Source organism: Mus caroli, unplaced genomic scaffold (assembly GCF_978045245.1).
Source record: "Mus caroli unplaced genomic scaffold, Mus_caroli_1 scaffold_16, whole genome shotgun sequence".
Lineage (NCBI taxonomy): Eukaryota > Metazoa > Chordata > Mammalia > Rodentia > Muridae > Mus > Mus caroli.
Window position 1 is genome coordinate 19420828 of NW_028227271.1, and position 22719 is coordinate 19443546.

The 22719-nt window shown below is 52.1% G+C and overlaps 1 protein-coding gene across 1 annotated transcript in view; it reads left to right on the forward strand.

The window, feature by feature from the left end:
* Phf21b (PHD finger protein 21B) overlaps positions 1–22719 on the forward strand; it is a 71992-nt gene that overhangs the window by 35131 nt on the left and 14142 nt on the right. Inside the window, exons 3-5 of the mRNA XM_029470050.2 lie at positions 13923–14015; positions 16946–17296; positions 18447–18578. Coding sequence (XP_029325910.1) covers positions 13923–14015; positions 16946–17296; positions 18447–18578 — 576 coding nt within the window. The remainder of the gene's footprint in view (positions 1–13922; positions 14016–16945; positions 17297–18446; positions 18579–22719) is intronic.

Below are 22719 nucleotides of genomic sequence, written 5' to 3' on the forward strand. Positions count from 1 at the left end.
GCTGCAACTTTGGATCCTGGAAACTCAACTCTTGCCTCCTAAAGAAAGGGCTGTGGTCATCAGTCCCCAGACTGCTGTGAGCTCAGTCAGTGACACACTTGAGACACCGTGTGTTCCCTTTGTGCAGCATTGCTTGACTGGCTTCCTGCTGACTTTGTCCATTGGTATGACAGCTTTCTGCCGAGTCTGTCATGTTTTCCTTCTGCAGAGTGTATATAAGATGCTGCAATTCGTAATAAACTTGCTCAGCCTAAGACACAGTTTGTATAAGAGTTCCTGATCCCAGCTTCACTATCTTTATTTTCTGATCCCCTGGCTCTTCTCTCTGGAACCTGTCACTGAAGAACAACTTGCTGGGCCAGGTCAGTGCCTGCCTGCTAAGTGCCCGGAGAAGAAAAGGACCTGGTGGTGTTGACCTACATGGGCATGGCTTTCCTTCTGCAGTGTATGAACGTGAACTTGTATGGTTCAAGGCTCTCTGCTCCTGCCTTGGCTGGACCTCAGTTTTCCCATCTATAGAATGGGGAACAGAGTGAGTGGCTGATGCCCACAGTTCAGTGTGAAGGATCTGAGTCAATGAAGAGGGTGGAGGATCTCAGTGCCCTGGGACATGGGAACCCCAAGAGGGGAACCCTTAGTCTCAGGAGAGCCCTAGACATTCAAAGCACTGTAAGGCCATAAGAGATCTAGAACGAAGTCCTGCTTAGTGTAGCCTAGTATCCCCCATCCCTACCCCAGCCAGTGTGTACCTCACTTCCTCATCCCCAAGGCACCTCCCGCATCTTCCCCTGCAACTATCTGTGGTTTATGCCACGGCCTAGCCAGCCCTGCTTACTGTGTGGCTCTCCAACTTCCTGCTGGCACTTTGCCTCAGCTAGGAGGCTAGGTGGCATCACACTGTGGGTACCCAGTTCCACTTGGTGCCCTGGGTGTGTCCTGGGCCTCTTCATGGAATTTCAGGGTGAACAGCCAGTTCTGTGTCAGGTACAGAACAAGGTGGGCCCGTATGGCTGGGTCTTTCGGCTCTTCTCTTACTTGTGGGCTCCAGGTACTAAGGGTACTGGCCAGACTCACCTTCTGCCCTTCACAGAGTCACATGATGTCCAGAAGTCCACAGCACACACAGGGCTCAAGATGTTCTAGCTCCAGCCAGTAGTTTGTCTCCTCTCTGAAGCCCCAGGATGTGACCTATCCTTTGAGTTGTCACCAATAACTGGAGACTTCCAAATCTGAGACAGAAGCACCCCTTGTGCACGGGGCCCCATTCTTTTTTGTTGTTGTTGTTTTTGTTTTTTTGGGTTTTTTTTTTTGGAGACAGGGTTTCTCTGTGTAGCCTTGGCTGTCCTGGAACTCACTTTGTAGACCAGGCTGGCCTCGAACTCAGAAATCCGCCTGCCTCTGCCTCCCGAGTGCTGGGATTAAAGGCGTACGCCACCACGCCCGGGGGGCCCCATTCTTAAGCACACACTGTATCCTGGCTTATTGTGGAAAGAGACTGGCTAGCTATGATGGTGAGGCTCATAGCAGACAGGGAGAAGAGGAGAGATGCTAGTGGAGCTAACGGGAAGGCCCACAGTTCATGCCTGGAGGTCAAAATGATTCAGGTAGCCAAAGGGTCACACGAGGCCAAGAGGAGGCATACACGGGGTCACTGCCTAGTGACTGCAGTGCCCATGGCCTGACAGAGGTTGCTGATAACTTAAGACTCCCTTCTGCATTTGTACCCATCACTGACCTTGCAGGTAGAAAGTCCGAGCTCAGGATGTCAAGGGCTCACCTGAGTCTCCAACCTTCTGACCCTGGGCTGTGAACACTTCGGAGGACAGGACTTTCTCTTGGTAACTTTGCCTTTATCAGTTAACGTCACCTGTTTCTGTGGATCCCTCTGGGCTCCTGCTAACTTCCTTCCTGGTATCAGGAGTTTCCATAAATGTTCTGTCACCTATGTCTGAAGCGTTATACGTTCTCAGAGGGGAAAGGGAAAAGACACCAGCCTTGGCTAAGTGCATGATGGGCCCTACTTATTTAAATCCAATAGCAGCTTTGCACGCTGACTGCTCACAGGGCTGTTGGTTCTAGGGTAGAGCTTGGGGTGTCTGACCCCTGATTCCCTGTCCTTTCTTCTTCCCACGACACCTTAAATTAGTGGGGTCTTCTCATGGAGAATGTAGCTCCCACAATACCCACTGGCTCTTGGCCTATTGCATGTCTGTCCCTGACCGCAGCCCTGCCTTGAGCTATGTTAGGCTTCCTGCTGGGACTTCCTAAGTGCTCCTGGCAGGGGACAGGATGGATGTGTGCTGTGTTTGACACTGTAGGCTTAGTGTCCACTCTACAGCTATGGCACACCAGGCTGGGAGCCAGAGTGGGCTTCTGAAGTCCCTTTTCCTCTCTGTCCTGGGCTGAGCTGCCCTTCTCAATGATTTCCTGTGTAAGCACCATCCTGAAGGCTGCATTGGTGATCAACGAGGCTTGGGTGTACACAGCGGCATAACCTCTGTGAGCTCCAACACTTACCCTATGCTACCAAGAACTCCTTACCCTCTTCCTGCTCCATGTCTTCATCCTGGGTCCTCTCCCAGGTGCAATAGACATAGTCAGGACTGGCTACTTCATTCCAGTGTTGGGGTTGCCCCATAGAATAAAGCTCACCCCATGGGTGCTCCCCCAGCTGCCCCCAGAGCTCTGCCTGTCTAAAAGGGAGCCGTAACTGGCGCTCGACTTTTTTTTTAATGTGTGATTTCTTCTTTGATATATAATTTACATACATTGAAATTCACAGATCTTAATTGTACCATCTGATGAGTTTTGACAGTCGCAGGCATGCAGGTAACTCACACCCCTGTGGAGACGAGGTAGGGAATATTCCCATTACCTCAGAAAACCCCTGTGCACTGCCTCATCAGTCCCCGAGAGGCGTAAAAAGAACCGGGACAACTGACTGTAATGATACGTAACCAGCATATCCCGAATACTATCATTTCCAACGTATAATTAATGCTTTAAAATAGTAATGAGATTTTGCTTTTTTTCCCTTACCGCCTTTAAGACAGCGTGTGTCTTATACCTGGTGCATAGACCAAGTGCCAGCAGGTGCCGGGTGCTGGCAGGTGAGGACATTCAGGTGGGATGTCACATGGAGAGGACTCGGAGCAAGAGGTCAGGAGGCAATCAGAGCCTTATAAGGGTGACAGATACGGAATGATATTGTTTCCAGTCAGACCCCAGCAGAGAAGTGCCTTATAAACGCACTCTGGTGGCTGGTGCAGCTTCCCAGTGCCACCTCCTCCAGGCTCTGCAGGCAGCAATCTGGGAGGCTTCCCCAGGGACAGCACAAGGGATCTGCAGTCTCACCCCATAGCTCTCAGAGAGAATGCCACTATTATTTCACTAGAGACGGAGTCATGTGATATGCGTGTCTCTCGCTGCAGATACCGAGCCTGGCTCTCTTTTCTCTTTCAGTCCAGACAACTCAGGATTTGAAGTTCACTTTCAACACATTGCTAATTAGAAATGCCAACCTTCTTACAAAGCTTCGTAGAGACAATGGGGTGCTGTGTCCCCTGAGGGCAGCCGTGCCAACTGGCGATATAACGTCTCGCCACACACGTGGCTGCTCAGTCCAGCTTGCACGAGACCTGGGCTTCCTGTCCCCAAAGGGATAAAGTCAGTCAGGGCCACCTTGTCCTCAGCTGACACCTGCCTCATCCCATCTCACAAACTCCCCTTCGAAAACCAGCACAACCCCATTTTCTGGATGGGAAAACAAGGGCTTTGGAGGTTAAATGGCTTCATCCAAGGTTGCCTGAGCCATGATGTCCTACAGCTTCACTCAGGTGACAGCTCAGGTTTTTATGTCCTTCTAGTGCCAGGTGTGTATCAGACACTGTGAGGAGACACCCTGAGGACACAGTGGTCCCTAGGGAAGCCTAGACATGGGAAGTCTGAGGGACTAGTGCCACCTCCCACAACCATAGTGGCAGGCCTCTGAGCCACATGCCTATGGCTACTGACCGGCCTGGAGTGGCATTCAGGACAAGCGACTGGACTATCCCCATGGTAAGGTTTCCCTCCCTCAGAAGGATTGTTTATGTGTAGTGCAGGTATGAGTATATAAATTACCTCTTGAGCTGAGCAGGCCAACCCCACACCCATTCTGTGCTCCTGGCAGGCCTCACTGAAGGCAGGGACACCCCCACCCCCACCCCCGGGTGGTCTAGTGAGCCACTGGGCTTGAAGTGCTCTGACATCCACAGTCTGAGTGGCAGTGAGGGTGAGCCGGGAGATGTGGGGGCTCTAACGGCTCTGTAGAAGAGATGCCAAGGAGACTGAAACTTTGGCACATGGGCCTTGGACCATCAAGCTCTGGCTGCAGGGTCTCCCGTCCTGATGTGCCTGTACCCAGAGTGCTCTGGGTACGTCCTCCAATCTAGCCATTCTTAAAAAGACAGTACTCTGGCAGAGGGCTCTTTCTGACCCCAACACCCAGCACCTCTGGGCCCTGCCTCTGCTAGGAAGTTTCTGTCTCTTTGCAGTCTAAATCGGATCTCTTGATCATACACACAATCCCCTACCTCCTTCTCTCTTCCAACCTCTCCTTCTCTTTCTCCCTCCTTCCTTTTCATTCCCCCCACTCCCACGTTTGTTTGTTTGTTTGTTTGTTTGTTTGTTTGTTTGTTTTTAATTAGGATCTCATTATTAAGCCTGGACTGGCCTTGAGTTCTCCTTGGATTCCTTCACACTCATGCCTCAGCCCCTCAAATGGCTGGGGTTGGAGACGTGTTCTATCCTGCCAGGCCTGGAGTCCCTCTGTCATCCCTGGAAGTCCTTAAGGAGCACTCTCAGATAACTTAACTGCTTGTTACTGGTCTTAATCTTCCAGATTATGGAGCAGGTCCTTGCCCCTGCACCGGGCTCACCAGGTGCCTGCTGGAGGACCTGTGCCCTTGATTCTCTAGCCTCACCAACACATTGGCTGCCCAGTATCCCACATCAGAGAGGCAAGGGAGCTGTGGTCAGGGAGGGGCCATCACTTACAGAGAAGCAAGTCACAGATGGGACTCAGAATCATCCCTCCCATAAGTCACCTGCCACATAGGGCCACTGGGACCCTCAGGAGGCAGTGCGGGACTTCTGGTCACCCTGTGCCACCTTCCTGCTACCTTTATCAGGAATCCCTCCATATCCCTGACTGAAGACAAACTAGGCACCTGGCAGCCCATGTCCTGCTGGCAGAGTTAGGGGGCCCAGCTTTACAGTTAATGTGCTCTCAAAGCCCTCCTGTGATGGGCAATGAAGGGTCACCTGGAGCATGCTGCCTGAGGCTCTGTGGCTGTGAGCACAGCGGAAATGAGTCAAGTCCTGTAAGAACATTCCTAACAGAGACCAGAGATTAGCTTAGAGTAGCAGTTCTCAACTTGTGGGCAGTAACCCCTGTGGGGTTGAACAACCCTTTTATAGGGGTCACCTAAGACCATCAGAAAACACAGATATTTACATTATGACTCATAACAGTAGCAAAAGTACAGCTATGAAGTAACAACAAAAATAATTTTATGGTTGGGGGGTCCCCACAACACGAGGAACTGTATTAAAGGGTTGCAGCATTCAGAAGGTTAAGAATCGCTAGCCTAGAGCCTCCTAGCCTTCTGGATTATTCAGGCACAGCCTCAAGCAGAGCAGAGTGGTGAGCCTCGGGCACCAGGTCGTGGGATGCTATAAAGTGAGTCTCACCCCCTCTCCAAAGAAAGGGCCAGCACTTTAAAAATGAGGTACAAGTCACGTACAGTGAGAGACACTGTGCTAGACATGCAACCTAGTAAACGTAGGCGAATGTCTCCATCCAGGTAGTTACCACCCAAGGACCAGTGACCCTGGAGGTACTTAAAGGTAGGCCCTGCATTTCCTGACTCCAGGGTCCTCTCTAGACAGGTTCACATAACAGGCCTTCCCGTGGTACTAGCAAGAGTATCTAATTGGATGGAGATGACATGGTCGTTGAGAGGTGTGTCCACGGTTGCAGGTGGACACTGGATCTTCTGAGTGTCTTTTATGTGTGGGGCCTAGCATACATCCTCATTCTGGGACGTGTTGTAAGGACACAGACTTGGCTATGTTCAGAGCCTGATGCAAAGACCAGAGGCCCTAGCATGGATGCTGGGCCCTGAGACCCAAGCAATGATGGTTCCAGGAACACAGGAAGGAGCAGCCCCTACCATCTATGTCATTTGCTAGGCTCCAGGGCTGTCATTCAGCCCCAGTCATCAATGTCACAGGTTGCTGTGTGTTCTGGGAACAGGGAGGGGGAAACTAACTCCAAGGTCCTTCCATAGAGGTTCCAAGCTCCACCCCTTCCTCTGGGTCATTCCTGCCCAAGCCCCCAAGCTTTTGGGAGTCTGGACACACACTTGTCTTAGCTTCTCTTAGATATGTCCCTCTCAGCCTGGGCATTACCATCAGGCAGGGTGAGGTAAATTCCACAGCAGGTGGAAAGGGGGGATGGGAGAGTCCTGCTGGCCTCCTAGGCCCCAGAGTCCAATTTTCTTCCCAAGATGCTTTGCATTTCTCAGGGGAGCTGAGGGGACGAAGCCCTTTCAGCTACAGTTGTCTTGGCTGCCTTCTGTGGCTGAGCTGTGTCGCTTCAGAGGTTCCCATTTACATGCAGAAGTTTGTCCCCCCCCCCACATACACACACTTCTGTGTTTGCCAGGATCCTCTGGCCGTGGTTTTTCCCTACCCCCACCAATCACAGCCCCTGCTCTTTAGACTGCAGTGCCATTTAGAGTGTGCATTTGTACTAAATAGCATAAAATTACATCCTTTCAAGTTAATTAAGCTACTCCACTACCCCAGTGCTGCAGAAAGGGTATTTCCGATGTCAGCCGAGTGGAGCCTCTAGTTTCTCATGCTGACTGACAACTGCCCTCTGAAAGGGCCCTTGCAGTTGTTGGAGTGGCCTGGGGGGTACCTTACCCTCGCTGACCAAGTCTCAGTCAGGGTCACCAGCTCCACAGGCCACCTGCACTGGCAGCTGAGCCATGAGGCCAGGTGTCACTGCCCCCGGTCACCTTGCTTCTCATAGCTATAGCAAATAACCCCTTCCCAAGATGTGAAGGACCCAGTCTTCCAAGAGCTCTTGCTTCCAAAGTATAGTGCAACAGTCTGGCAGTTCCCTGAGAGTCTGAGACGCAGCTATTGCTTGGCACCTGCCCTGTACTGGGGCTTATACTTAGCATCCTGGGAGAGAGCAGGCTGCAGGGCAGGGAAGGACCTCATGGGAAAACTGGCCCCAGCAGGAGGGAGTGCAAAGGTCCAGATGAGTCTGTAGGCCATGGTGTGCCATCTCCACATGCTGCCCTCGCCCACCTGCCTTGCTATGGCCTTCCAGCAAGCGAGGGAGGCAGCTAGCTGGCATCTAATGTATTAAAGGGATGAAAACCTAACCCTTTGGCTGCCCGCAGGTGTCAGTGGCCCTGCCTAAACACAGTGTTATGCACACAGGGTCTCTGATCCAATAGAGATATGCCTGCCCCAGCTCTATTCGCTAAGACATGCTCTGTCACTTCCAGAGTGACCAAGCTCCTGTGCATGACATTCAAGGCCCCCATAGACAGAGCCTCTCTGCATGTACCTCTCCTCTGCCATCTTCCTTCCCACTGGTTCCCACGTGCCCCTGCTGCTGCTGGCTTCTCTGTTCTCCCTTCTGGTTCCTATGAACTTCATCTACTGCCCACTTGGAACATTCTGGACCTTTAAAGGTCCAGCCCAGACACCACCACCTCCAGGAAGCCTTCCTGCTCTCTGTCTCCCCATGCTTGTTTCCAGTTGTCCAAAGCAGAAGGCCTCCCCATGATTAGCTCCTGGTGAGCAAGCACGGGAGCGCTTCTGTTCTCCCCTGCGCCGAGCCCTGCAGGGTACCACTGGATGGAAATTCACATTCAGGTGGGTGCGCCTGGCATTGGTCCTGACTGCCACTGTGCCCTGCGTGGCTGTGAGCAGTGGGTTGGGGGAGGCAGGACAGTGTGCAGATTTCTCTGGGGATTTGTGAAGACTTCGGGGAGCACCCATCAAGCTGAGGCCAGTGGAGGCTCTGTGTCTAGGAAACAGGAGTGGGGACTCCCAGGTTGGAGTGCAGGGGCCAGACCCAGAAACTTGTGCCAGGAGCATTGTTTGCGAGTGGCTTTTTCCTGCCAACTGTGATAAAGGCAACCATTGAGTTTCATCTGTGAATAACAAGCTGGTTCCCATGACAGTCAAAGCGGTGCTTATGTTATATTAATATTTATTAGCCGCTACCAATGTTGGGGCTCACTTGTTATCTGAGTCACATATCACAGCAGTTCTGTAAGAATGCAGGAAAATCACAACCCAGACGCAATTAAACCGCTGCACTCTGGCTGTGTCCGCCAAGGCTGGGGCCACATGGAGCGGAAGTAGGAAAGCAATCGCCCTCCCCTCAGCTCTCAGTCTTCTCCCATCCTGCCAGATGGAGGAATGAGCCTCACTGGGCATAGAAAGTCAGACCCTGGTTACGGCCATCTGAGCGGGGGTTATCCTAAACAGCCAGCGAGAGAATCAGAGACTTGGAGATTCTTTCCCTGACATCCTAGGAGCCACAGCCAGTGACCATCCTGGGCTCAGACCCCAGTGCCCTGTGCCTGGCACCTGCCCCTCAACAGATGACTAAAGTTTTATGGAACATGCTGGCATATTAAGTGTTCAGGATCAGCCTCAAGACCTTCCTGCAGGGGCATTGGGATACAGGCAAATGTATGACCCTGTGACCCTGTGACCCATTGCCATCCTAGGCTCGACCCTGAGGGGCACGTCACAGTCTCTGCCTGCAGCACTCATGTCCTTACTTGAAGCCATGGTCAAAACCACGTGACAGAACCCAGAGGGGTCATATGGCTTGAGAGACAGAAACCTTCATCTATGTGCCTGCTATGACAGTGGTCCATGGGCCCACTGCACATGTAATGAACCTGAGCGCTGAAGGGCCAGTCATGTGACCTGGCCTCACCCCAGTTCCATCTTGGCTCCTCTGTCTCCACAATGACACACTTTGTGCCACCTCCCCAGGAAGTCTTTAGAGATCTCAGCAGGATGGGGACTAACATCCAGAGAGCCTTACTTAGCTTGAGCTGGCCCCTCCCTGTTTTCTCTAGCTCACCCACCCTAGCATCTTGTTAGAAAAACTGGGTTTTTATTCCCACACCAGCTGAGACCAACTCTCACCAACTGCTCTCCATTGCTGGGATGTGTCTATTAGTAGCTGAGAGGTCAAGTGATCCTAAGCCTCGTGCCAACCCCATCTTGAGCTGTGACTTCCCAGATGCAGAGAGCACCAGAGAGAGTGCATTCTCAGGGAGGGCTGGGCCGGACTTCCTCTGTGAGCACAGCCCTGTCACTTACCACATAGGTTAGTTTTCTTGACTCTGAGGTTTGGCTTAATAATGTAGCCTAAGGGAACATCTTCTACCTGCAGAGCCTCAGTTTCCCCAACTATATACAAAGAGCAAGGTTGTGTGTGTTTCCAGGTGTGACCTTCTAGAATGGTGGTTCTCAACCTGTGGGTCTCGACCCCGTCGGGAAGGGCATTGAACAGTCATTTTTCACTGGGGTCACCTAAGAGCATTGAAAAACGCAGATATTTACATTACGGCTCATAAAAATAGTGAAATTACAGTTATGAAGTGGCAATGAAAGTGAATTTATGGTTGGGGTCACCACAACGTTAGGAACTGTATTAAAGGCGGGAGCCTTAGAAAGCTTCTGTGTTAGAATTCGCTCTCCTGGGCTCGGCCATCTTAGCATATAAAATTTTTCAAGGAACTTGAGTCATATGACCTCTAAGCTGCCATCTGTAGCTCTGGCCCTTGGTCCTCCCGACTAGCTTATAACTTAGGGATGGGAATTCATCGGGGGAGACGTGTCTCTCTGGTGACTCATAGAACAGCAGTCATTGCTGTTTGGCCCTTGTGGAGTTGTGGAACTCAGCTCTCTGAAGTCACGAGCAGGAAGCATGCCATGTGTCCCTGGAAGGCAGCTCACGGCCACTCACACAGCAGACATCCCCCCGGCCCTGGCATTCCCTGTCCAGTCTGGATGTTGTGGTGGCCGTTGCTATGGTGACCCCTTCTGGCTTCTTTCAAAAAAGTTTCTTGTGTGATGGCCTTGGCAGTGTGACTTCTGATGTCCCATGCACCACTCAAAGCCATGTTAACCACCTGGAGTTTGGAGGGGAAAGTGAAGAGAAGATCTTTGAGAGTCTGAGGGAGGATCCCACACACAGTGCATTTGGTCAGTCCTCCACCCTTACAGGGACCCTCTTCTCCACCAGAATCAAACAAGAAAGTTTTGTGTATTGTCACTAAGAGTTGCACTGGTTTGGGACTTAGAAAGGAGCTGCACAGAAGCTATCAGAGGTCAGAAAGTGCAGGGATGTGTGGAGGGTGGAAAGGGGGCGTTGATGGCCACAGAGATGAGAGCCCCGCTGGCCATATCAGCCACAGCAGTGGGACAGAGACAGGTGAGATGGAAGCCCTTCCTTCCAGAGGGCTCTTGCTGGCTTCCACTTAGCAGACTGGCTCCAGCTCTATCTCCAGCCTGGATTTAGGAGGAAGCCTCAGGCCAGAAGCGCTCTGACCCACCCATAGGTTGCAGTGGGGCCTTAATATGCTGTGCTTATGTTGGGAGCAGACAGGTAGACTTCGAGGGGAGAAGGCAAGGCAGATGCAGCTTTCCAACCAGAGGGTACGTTTTTTAGCTTTGTGTCGCGTCGGTCATGAGGCACCCAAGATAACTTGAAAGAGGAGGGGGTTATCTAGCTCATGGCTCTGGACATTCAGGTCCAACATGGCTTTGGGTCTCTAAGAGCATGTGGGTCACATGACAGAGCAAAGTGCATACCTTATGGCCAGAAAGCAGAAGCACAAGTAGAAGAGTCTCATAGCCACACTAGACTATGTCCCCAAATCTAAGGATCTAAGCCCCACCTTCTGCAGGTCTACAGCACGCACACACACACCCGTAAGACAACAACATCCTGGGATCCGGCCTTTCTCACATAGACTTTTCCAAAGGGGGTCGCCAGGATGGGCTGACTCTAGTCCTGGGGTGATGTTTCTTTCACACACACAGTTCCTACTGTCCCCTCACACCAAGGCTGTGCAGTGCCCAACCCACAGAGCCACCCCATTTAGTCTTCATGGCCCAAGTATCAAGATTCCTTCTGTGGCCATTGGGGAGGGACATCAGCAAGAAACACTAAGTGGCTCCGTGTAACCGATGCCACAGCACATCTGTGCTCCCTCATCTATCCCTGCCAAAGCTCCTGAGGTGAGCCTCCGTGACACTCGGAAACATTCGCCAAAGACAAGTTTTTCCAAAGCCACAAGAGCTTTTGCCCTGAAGATTGAAGGGCCTGCCTGAACCGGACTCCCCGTCCACGTGTTGGCTTCTCCTCGCCTTCTCCCAGACTGCCTGCTGGACTGAGCTAATACAGGGAAGTTATCTTTGACTTTTATGGCCCCTTTTCCCCCTATTAAAATGCTCAGAGCCATAAATGTCGTCATCAGCAGCTCGTTTATCTTGACAGAAGTGCGGCTCTAAGTGAACCAACCTCTGAAGCGACTGCTTCAGTTGTATCGATAAATTCCGGCGTGGAGCAGAGAGGTCAGCTCTTCGAAGACAAAATGCCTTCCCGCTTATTAATGAGTGCTTTATGAGGCCGTGGAAGGATGGATGCCTTTGTGAGCTTCGAGACCGAGCAGAGCACACCCTCAGTCCGTGCAGCATTGGCAGGGGGCGGGCCATCTGTGAGAGGTGACAGGGATATTCTGAGAGGACTCCTGCCAAGCCACGGGATACTGGCACTCTGTTAGCAAAGTGTTTGCTACTGACTTTCTACAAGGCATGTGGGCTTAGACTGAGAACTGTCAGGATGCTGATGCTCAGGCCGTGGTCTCACAGGACAGTACAGAACCTGTCCCCACAAGAGCCTGACTCTGGCACCCTGTACTTTCTTAAAGGCACCTTATGTTTAGTACACCCTAAAGAACAGACCGGGCACCCCAATCCAGGCAGTGGTAACACAGCTGTGAAGTTGAGTGACGTCAGTTAGGATCATGATGGAAGCATCCAGTACGCTCTGTTTTGCAAACCTCCCACGGCCTACAGGACCCAGCCCCCAATACACTGCTGTTTGTGTCTCTTGGTGACTTAGAATCAAGCACAGAGTGGAACCACAGCTGTCCCTGTTGTTGTCTCTCTGGAGACTCTGGGTCTCAGGCAAACCTCGAGCAAAACCTCGGGCAAACCTGGGTCATCCCTCACTCTCTTGGCTTCTCCTCCCTCCTCTCCTCTGAGTGTAAATCACTAAGGTGACAGTCGAAAGCTGCCCCTGTCCCAGTCAGGAAAGAGGGCTGAAGCAGAAATGAAGGCCTTCTGAATAAAGTATGGGTATCAGTGCTTACACGATAGTGACAGTCAAAGAGACATGCAGAGCTGAGGGGTCTACATGGAAATCGTGCACCAAGGTAGATTCTCAGAGAAGTGGCCCCAGAAATGGACCCTGAGACTCCTCATGCCCAGTGTAAAAGCTAGAGCAGCTGGCCAAAGCAAGCCCATAGGGGCTCAGAGAGCCACACATGGAAGGGTGCTCTGTCCCTCATGGGCAGAACCAGCTGTGTTATAGGCATCTTAGTCAGAAGAGAGGCCCCAGGAGAAGTAGGTCCTTGGCTCACTCCCAAGAGTTTCAGGGCCCAACCCTCACACCCAGCCACTCATGGGCACCCAGCCACTCATGGGCACCCAGCCACTCATGGGCACCCAGCCACTCATGGGGAGAACCCCGGTAGCAAACAGTGGAGTGAGGTGTAGGCCTTGGCATGGCAGAGCCTGCTGGAATGTGGCAGCTTTCTCCAGGTGGGCCTCTGGAACCTCCTGGAAGCATGTTAATGGAATGGCCACCCTTGCCTGCCTCCCACCTCCATGGGTCTGAGCAAGCTGCCCCAGTTACATGAGCTGGTATCTATACTGGGAGATGACAGCTTCTTCCTATTAAAGTGGTGTGGAGCCCACAGTGACAGGCAGACAGTCCTCAGAGCTGGTGTGTGTGTGTGTGTGTGTGTGTGTGTGTGTGTGTGTGTGTATTCATGTGTGATGTGTGTGAACCTCCGCCCTGGCTTTTGAGACAGTGTCTCTCACTGGGACCTGGAACTTGCTCATTTGATGAAGCTTGCTGGCTAGGGAGCCTTAGGGAACTACTTTTATCTGCCTCCCCAGTGCTGAGATTACAGGTGTGTGTCCCCACACCCTGGTTTTTTGTTTCATTTTTGGTTTTGTTTAGACAGGGTCTCTCTGTGTAGCTCTGCCAAGGCCCACACCTCACTCCATTGTTTCCTAGTGGGGTTCTTCCCATAAGTGGCTGTGTGAGGGTTGGGCCCTGAAACTCTTGGGAGTGAGCCAAGGACCTACTTTCCCAGGTAGATTAGGCTGGCCTTGAGCTCTCAGAGATCCTCCTGCCTCTGCATCTTGAGTCCTGGGATTAAAGACGTGTACCACTACTATGCTTGAGAGTTCCAGCATTTGGGAAGAGGAGGCAGAGCCAACCTCAGCTAAGATAAGTTCAAGGCCAGTCAGGAATCTATCAGCTGTGTGCACGTATACACGCACACACTTGTACACATGAGTTTTGTCTCACTGTATAGAAACTTCATTGTAAAAGGGAAACCAGGATACAGTAAGGTTGACTGTGTTCTGAGCAATGCTTCTCTCTCTCTCTCTCTCTCTCTCTCTCTCTCTCTCTCTCTCTCTCATTTCCAGGGGTACATGGAGAGCACGAGTGGATTAGGCCATTTCTGAGACCGTGACCCCGGGCTGCGTGCTGGACTCTGACCGTTTCACACTCTGTCTTTCAGGCTTTGGGATCCACCACTGCAGTGCCTGTCACAGGTCCTCAGGTCAGCTCCCTGCAGAGGTTGGCCGGGCAAGGAGCAGCAGTGCTACCTCAGGTAAGCATCTGTCCGTCCCCAGTCCCTCAGCACCACCCCTGGGTTCCTCCTTCAGGCCTTCCTTCCTCCATCCCCTTGGTCCATTCATGAGGGGAAGCATTTGGTTCAGAGTTTCCACAGGGAGGAATCTGGTTTTTCAAACAGTGAGGAACTGTGAAATCCTCGAGTGGGTCACAGCCAGGAATTTTTGTGAAGCAGTAAGTCTAGTCAGTAGCAGCCAGAGCGGATACTGCCAGGCAAATGCCTCTCAACCCTTTGCTGTGCTGATCGCACTTGATGTATCTTGAGGTTGAGTCAGAGGGTTTGAGGAACGCTTCACTAACACCTTTCCTGGTAAGTGGCACCGGTGCAGGGTGCAGGCCCTCAGCGCCAGCCTAGATTCTCCAGATGGACTCCATATCCTGGGCAAGTCACCTAGCCTCTTTACCTCTTAGATGGAAGGCTCTTCCATCAGAGGGGCAGATGGCTCTCTGCTGTGTCTGTTGGCCTTGATGGTCACAGGGAGAACTTATACCTGCACCCAGGACATAGCAGACACCTAGACCCCTGGGAATTACTGCCTGGCACCTTTTCTTTCAATGGCTCAGCTTTGGTGAGCTCCTGCTAGGTGTACCATACCTGCCTAGGGACCACTGGATGCAAAGATAAGGACAGGACCTGTCTGTCTTGGAGCTATGGGGCTGAACAGATGCTCCTAGCTCAAGGATAAAGACAGGTAGCTGTCCTGGACCTTTGACCATGAGCTAATGCAACCCCCACATGCCCACCTGTTCCAGAGAGGGTCAGAGTCTCAAGGATCTGTCAGGGAGGTGTGAACAGCTGGTAGGAGCTCTGAGATGGCCCGTCCAATATTAAGATCCACAGAGGTCTCCCGGCGTGGAGATATTGTAGACCAAAGTTGAGGGTGAGCCCTAGGAGAAAGGTGCAGAGTAAGGAACCTAGGCGGAGGTCCTGGGAAGGCCAGAGGTTTCCCCCTGAGGGAGAGAGGTGAGAGCTACAGCAGCTTCAGATATGAGGCCATATTATTGTCCTTGTCTGTTGGCTGTGGACAGCTCCACACGGCTTTTCAGAAGCTGGAAAGGAAAAGCAGGGCTCGGCTGTGGTCTGTGCTGTTTCCTCTGGGGCTGTTGTTCCCTGGGCAGCCCCACCCTTGTTCTCCATCTCCCAGTAGTCTGTGCTGCTCCCATCCCCACAGAAGCACAGACAGGCAACTGACAGGCACCAGGTCCCCGTGATCACTCTTCACTCCCTCTGCTTTGCCTGCCCAGCCGCCTCCTCTTGCTTACAGCTCCTGGGCTTCTTGTCTCTCATTCAGCACTTGCTGCCCTCTCCCCAAATCCTTTGCCCATGCCCTGGGTTTGCTCACTCTCAGGTGGTCATTTTGGCTGAGAGGTGCCAAGCACACACCTGGGCCCATCCTGCTAGCCTAGGAAGCTCGGAGGGGTGGAAACAGACCTTGAGAAGGGAACGTGGCAGACTGAGGCTGTTCCATGGGGATCTGCTGACCAGGGTCTCCATGTGGCTGTGGGAAACACTGAAGGCTCTAAGGTTCCCAACTATTTCCTCGGGATGGGCAGCTTGTGTTTGAGCCTGGCTAAACTGTCCTCAGTGACTATCATGTGCTTCATGGCTATTCCCCATGTTTGGTCTGAGTTAGGGAATGTCATCTGGCCAGCATTACAATGCAGGTGGCCAGGGAGGAGCCAACAGTGTCATCCCCTCAGCATCCCTAAGAAGTCATCTGCCCTGACTGGTCCTCCTCAGAGGCAGGAACAGCTCCTCCTCAGCACTAACTAACCGTCTGCAGCTGAGGGGTGGCAGAGACAAAAGCCCTTCCTCACCCCTCATCAGTACATGTGGTACTGTGCCCAGTGTCGGGGACCGGTCCCAATACCTGACAAGGATAAGCCAGAATGGATACATTAGCCAGCTGTGGCATGGCTCCCAAGGTGGGGAGAGCTAGTTTGATTTTCTCGGGGCACACTAGAGCAAGAGATAGTAAGGCTTGTGAATCAAGGGCCGGCTTGTGTCAGGCTATGGAAGATCTTATAGACACGATGCCTGCTGACTGCTGCACACTAAGGTCTTAGTGGCTTTCCCAAGAGCAAGGATCCATCAGGGTCTTCCCAGTGTCACTAGAGTAGAGCAAGGGAGAACAGAAAAGCCAACACACAGCTTCAGCAGTCCTGGCTCAGGTCCCTCTGCCCTAATGACAATGACACGTGTTGTACTATGGTTCTCCTCGGCTAAGCCTCTCTTGACTTTCCTCAGTTTCCCTCCATGGAGGCTGGTGATAGCCAGCTATGCATCTTGTCACCTTCTTGTGATCACGAGTAGGTTCCATCACCCCCAGTGCACAGGTGTAGACATTAAGTAGTGTCCCCAAGGCCACCTACATTCCCTAAGAACTAGGATGGGGCACACAAGCTGACAGGAACCATGGTTTCCACCGTGTGGTGACTGCCTGCAGCCCGTGCTTCACCTCCATGTGTGTGAGATCTTTCGAGGGGTTGGTGCCCATGGCGTAAGATCTACCACTCTGTTTGTCACTCTGTGGCTCACCTAGTCAGGCCCAAGGGCAGTGCTCTCAGCACCTGTGACACGGGCTTCCTGTGTGGACTTGGTGTGGTCTCCCTCATGGTTTGCTCTCTGGGCCTCAAGCAGCTTCATCTGAGCCTAAGGATAGGCAGGTGGGTAGGGAGTCAGTAAGTCAGAGTACAGCCAATTGAGAGAGATGGTGGTTGGAGTAGCTTGAGCCTTGGGGTCAAGGTCATGACTTCTGGGAGACCCAGAGCAGGGTCAGAGAAGGTGCTGTCCTTTCCCCTCAAATGTTGGACTCAGCCTGTCTGCATGACGCTTGCCCCACTACTGTGCCTTCATCAACAGCTTGTGTCTGTTTGTCTGACCACACACTGGTCCCTTCCTCCCAGGTTAGGCCAAAGACTCTGATTCCAGACAGCCTCCCTGTCACCCCGGGCAGGGACCGGCCACCCAAGCAACCCCCAACATTCCAAAAGGCCACTGTGGTCAGCATCAAGAACCCCAGCCCAGCCCTCCCCACTGCCAACAACACCGTCAACCATGTGCCAACACCCAGCAGCCAGACCCAGGCCCTCACTGAGCCCACCGCCATCACCTCACCCCTGAGCAGTGCCGGGGTGGCCTATGCCATCATCTCCACCACCCCCAGCAATGCTGCCACCATCACCCCCAGCACCACTGTGCCCGTGGCCAGCGACGGCATCAAAGTGCAGCCCCTCCTCATCAGTGCTGACAAAAAGGTGAGTGTTCACCAGAAGCCCCAAGAGGATGTGCTGCGTGTGGAGGCTCAGAGGCCGTGGTCCAGTGGGAGCGGAGGCTTAGACAGAGGGGTAGCTGGGCGATGACTGTAGAGTGAAAGGGCAAGACTCAGGTGAGTGTGTGGAGGGATTATGAACAACAGTCAACAGGATGAACTAGTGTGAATGAGCAGGAAGTGTGAGCAGGTGAGTGTGTGAATGATGCTCGAACATGTGATCTGCGGGAACAAAGAGAGGTGAATGAATGAGTGTTAACACGAGTGAGTAGTGATCAACTGAGTGAAACTGTGAATGAATGAATAAGGATAGGAGAATGGGTATGGGATAAAACAAGTGTGCCTAAGAGAATTGCTATTCATTAATATGGGAATCGTGAACTGCTAATGTGTGGCTAAGTTGGGTAGCTGCAAGAGAGTCTAGTACTAATACTTTATCTCTGCTGGTAGAGTCAGGTGGTCAAGAGTTCTTTTTTATGCTCCAGTTGCCTGGATGGGGAAAAAAAAAGAAGAGAGAGAGAGAGAGCGCAAAAAAAACTCCTTGATTCCTTGTGAGGAATTTAGTTTTAATGCTAAGTCTAAAATCATCTCCCCGTGTCCTAGAGCTCTCTGAAGATTGCCCTGATTGAGGCCTTTGGGGAAACATGGTAGCAACTGTTTTCCCTTTAAAAATCTTTTCCCGATTCCCACCGCCAGAACACTCTCTTGCCTATAGCTGATGTCTTTCCATTTTCCCAGGCAACCCCAAATCACCCTATTCCCTCTGACTCTTCTCAGGCAAGTGACTGAGTGTCCCCAAGCTCACTGTGCCTGCATTTGAGCTGAGAGTAGAGTTAGCGCCCCCTGGAGGCTGGCATTGCCATGGCTTTTGCCAGTGAATTCCCTGAGGCTGAGGTACAGAATTAGCCTCTCTGAGGCCACTTAACCTCAGAGGATTTGCAGCCAGGCCTCCTTGCTTTGTAACCCTGGCCATCTCTCACATAGATGCTCTCATGGGGATGTGGGGGTTATTGGAAAGCAAAGTCCTGGACACAGTTACCTGGTTCCTCTGTGACAGCCCTTTCAGGACCTACCTGACTCCTAGCTACTCCCTGTCCCTCCCTCCCTGGTTCTCTCATCTTCCCTGTGTCTTCCAGGTCATCATCATTCAGCCACAAGTGAAGACACAGCCAGAGAGTTCAGCAGAGCCTGAGCCACCCACGGAGGAGCCATCTCAGGGAGCTCAGGCCACCAAGGAAGAGCAGCAGCCCAGCAAGGAGAATCCTGAGGTAGTTTGACCTGCTGGAGGGCCCAGACCCTTCTGGGCTTTAAGACAAGGCTCTGTGCAGGGCTGGGATGGCCTCCTTGGGCAGATCTTGCCTGGATGTGGCACCGCCTGGTGGGAGCCGCCAGAGCAGGGCTTGCCCAGGGTTCTGAATCTGCACTCTTCATTCTCCAGGCTGTGCAGGCAGGGTAGGGCCATGGTCAGCGTGGATTCCAGTGCCTGGCTGCCTAGCTGACTGTCGGCAATGTGTGTCATGTGTGGTGATTCGTCTACGGACAGGAGGGGGAGGGCCTTGTTCCTCTGGGTTGATAGAGGATTCTGAGTTGTGGACAAACCAATAGATCAGAGGCATTGTCCAGTGTCCAGGGACCTGTCAGCCTTGTCCCTCTCAGGACTAAACCCAGAAAGAGATGCTCCCCTATCTTTGGCAGCATGTAGCCCCGTCTCTCCTTCCTGTCTGTGTTCAGTCCTGGAAACTTGAGGGGTACAGAGCAAGACTGATAGCACTGTAGAGTTTAGATGCCCTAAGAACTTCCTAGAACTTGCACATGACACCTCCTCCCGCTCCCTAGAGCAGTGGTTCTCCCAATGCTGTGGCCCATTAATCTAGTTCCTCATGTTGTGGTAACCCCCAACCATAAAACTATTTCCCTTGCTGCTCCATAACTCTAATCTTGCCACTGTTTTGAATCATAATGGCGTTATTTGTGTTTTCTGACAGTCTTAAGCGATCCCTGTAAAAAGGGTCGTTCAGTCGCCCCCCCCCCCCAAAGGACTCAGAATCCTTAGGTTGAGAAACACTGTTCTAAAGGAAGAGGGGTAAATGAGTCTATTCTAGTGTGTTTCAATCACCTACAGTCATGGGGTGGGACAGCAGCTGACCAAGACTCCTCTCACAGGACCTGGCTTCACCGGGTATCTGTCCTGTGCTCTACTCACAGCCCCACTTTGCTCAGAGCATCCCTGCTCTGCCAAGGATGCATCTCCATATGGCTCTCCTCACTCAGACTCTAATGTCCCTGGTGACCCCTCATCCATCCTACAGGAGCCCAGTCAGCATGGTTCCTACCACATGCCCTACCCTACCACATGCTCCAGCCGCTCACACACCAGCAAAGTCTTCCCTAAGCCCCTAGGCTCCCATCCTCCTGGTGATGGCAATGACCAGTAGTCCCAAAGATATCACTTGCTTTCTGTGGCTCACACTTGTCTGCTCCTCAACTGTTCTCAGTGCTGTGAGCAGGGGACTCAGGATGGGCAGATGTGGTCTTTGCCCTGGGAAGTTCCCTTCTGAGGACAGAGACTAATGAGGCTACCGAGGCTGCCAGAAGGGTGTTGAACAACTTCCAGTGAGCTGGGAGCTACAGGAGAAAAGACAGAGAGGGAGATTACTGGGGGATGAACAGGGGATGTGCACGTGTATCCATGGGCGGGGTGGTGCATGCGTGTCGGGGTAGGGCTTTGCATACAAGGGGTATAATGAATGGAGATCAAAAGAATGCAGAAGACTAGAGGCAGGGGGATGGACAGGGCAGGTTGAAGGTACTGTGTGAGCAATGGCACAAAGTGGGAAAGGACTGGGAACACCCAGAGTGGTCAGCTGGGCTCTGGACAGCATGCGAATTAAGAGTAGAGGGTTAGCTCTAAACAGATAGATGGCAGAAGACTTAAAAGCAGGCGTCCAGGGCGGGGATTTACTCCTTAGATAATGAAAGCCATGGAATATCTGGGCAAGAGAGTTATTTAGTTAGTGCTCTTGCATGGGTGCCGTAGGCCTTGGAGGGTGGGGGAGCCGAAGAGGTAGCAAAGTTGGTAGAGGGTTTGCCTAGCATGCATAAAGCCGTGGGGTTGCCCCAAATCCACAGCACTGTATAAACTTGGTGTGATGATGCCTACCTCTAATGCTAGCACAGGGGTTGGAGACAGGAGGATTCATTCATTCAAGGTTATCCTTAGCTACATAGAGGATTGGGGTCTAGCCTGGGTTACATGAGACCCTGCCCACCACACCCCCATTTAAAGAAATAAACAAACACCCGCACTGGGTTGCCTGGAACATGAAGCTGCTGTGTGAGCCACATCTCTGTGACCCCAGCCTCTGCATCCCATTGGTTTCAGCCAGAAGCAATGTCTGAAGTCCACATGTTTACATGGCAGGGCTCTGGCTGGCTTGCTGCTGGCAGTACTCTCCTGCGCCTGTGGATCCTGCTTTGAGGTGTTTTGTATTCTCCACATTCAGGAAGTTTCTCTGAGTGACATCGCCTTGTTCTCTCAGAGTGCATCTTAGTCAATTATTGTGCATTTTTACAATTAGTATAATTATATCTAACTGCGTAATTAGTGTAAATACTTGTAATGGCTTAAACAGAGCAGTCAAAACACATCCTGGTGTAGAAACCCTTGTTGAAGTTTGAGAGCTGGGCAGCATAACCCTGCAACAGAAGGAGCCTGCGGCAAGAGGCTGTGTGCCAATCCCAGGACACTTAGCTGGAGCCCCCAGGTACTTCTGTGGCCCAAGTAGGACCCCAGGCCATTGCAGGACATGGGCTCTAGTTTTTGTATGGTACTTTTGGATAAAAATCATACTCCACCTCTGAGCTGTTACACAGCCCAAACCTTCTTTAACTTTGGACACTGGATCTCACTAAATTGCCAAGACTGGCCTTGAACTTTCTCTGTAGCCCAGTCAGGCTTTTGGTTGGCTTTATTTCTGCCCCACCCTCCCCAGCAGAGGGATTATAGGCCTGTGGTATGAAGCTAGGCACGGACATCCATGTTTTTGAAGGAACATTAACAGCCTGTGATAAGGCCTGCAGATCTGACTGGCATGCCAGAAGATATTGGAACAGCCCAGGAGATGTATCAGCAGTGACTTCAGGTGGCCAGCAACTCAGAACAATACCTGGACACTTTGGAGGGGCGGGGGGTGTCCAGTGACAGTTGTGAGGGATGTGGGCACAGGATGGTGGGTACCCAGCCTGTGCTCACTGCCTGGTTGGTTGTGAGCACCCTGCATGGTTGGATGTGTCTTAACAGCAAGCAACCTGTGTGCCCAGAACTGCAGGGAACTTGCTGCGTGTACATGGGTCGGTAATCATCTCCACCAGAGCCAGAGCATGCCCTGGTGGCAGATCTGGGAACTGAAGGTGCCACCTCCACTGTTGGCAGCTGAGTTGGGGCAGAGTAGGCTGCAGCAGAGCTTCCCAGGATGCTACTGCAGAGGGTGGCCACTGTGCCAGAGTCAGAACACTGCTGCAGAGACCGGCCACTGTTCCTCGGGCTGCCTCTGACTTCCTCACAGGTCCCAAACTTTCTGTAAAATAAAGTTACTGGTGTAAGAAGTCCCCATTACTTGACTCCCATGAAGCTCTAAGCCTGGTTCATGTCCCTCATCAAAGTCCTTACACTTCCAAGACATTCCAGAAAGCTAATAGAGCTGGGTGGGCCTGTGTTTCTGGTCTTCCTTACCATGGCTGCCAGAGAGCTCCCAGCTCAGACACCCAACATGACAACTGTTTTCAGCCCTCTGTCTGTATCCTCAGGTTATTGTCCACGGACCCAGCCAACCTCCAGTCAAAAATATTAAAAGAGAGACGGAGGGAGAAAAGAGTCTAGAGAGCTCGAAAGGCAGTGCTTGGAGTTGCTGCATGCCAAGCACAGCATGACCCTGTCATCGAAGTGTGGCCGTGTCCTACTGTGGTGCTGGCTTTATCAGAGATCCTCAGTCTCCCTCGGGCACTTCCTGTGACTCCTTCTGTGCTGGATAGCCAGGCCACAATGGTTGCATTTGGACTGAATGTACACAGACGTTGCTCCTGTCATCATTCCCTAGTCAACAACACCGTAAAACAGTGATTTATACGTGGTTCCTGCCACATTAGGGGGTATAAGCCACATAGAGGTGGTTTAGCCGGGCAGTGGTGGCATACGCCTTTAATCCCAGCACTCGGGAGGCAGAGGCAGGCAGATCTCTGAGTTTGAGGCCAGCCTGGTCTACAGAGTGAGTTCCAGGACAGCCAGGGCTACACAGAGAAACCCTGTCTCAAAAAAAAAAAAAAAAAAAAAGAGGTGGTTTAAAGTAGTGAAGAGGGCATGTGTAGGATTTATGTGGATGCTGCTGTTTTGCATAACGGACTCAGCACGGA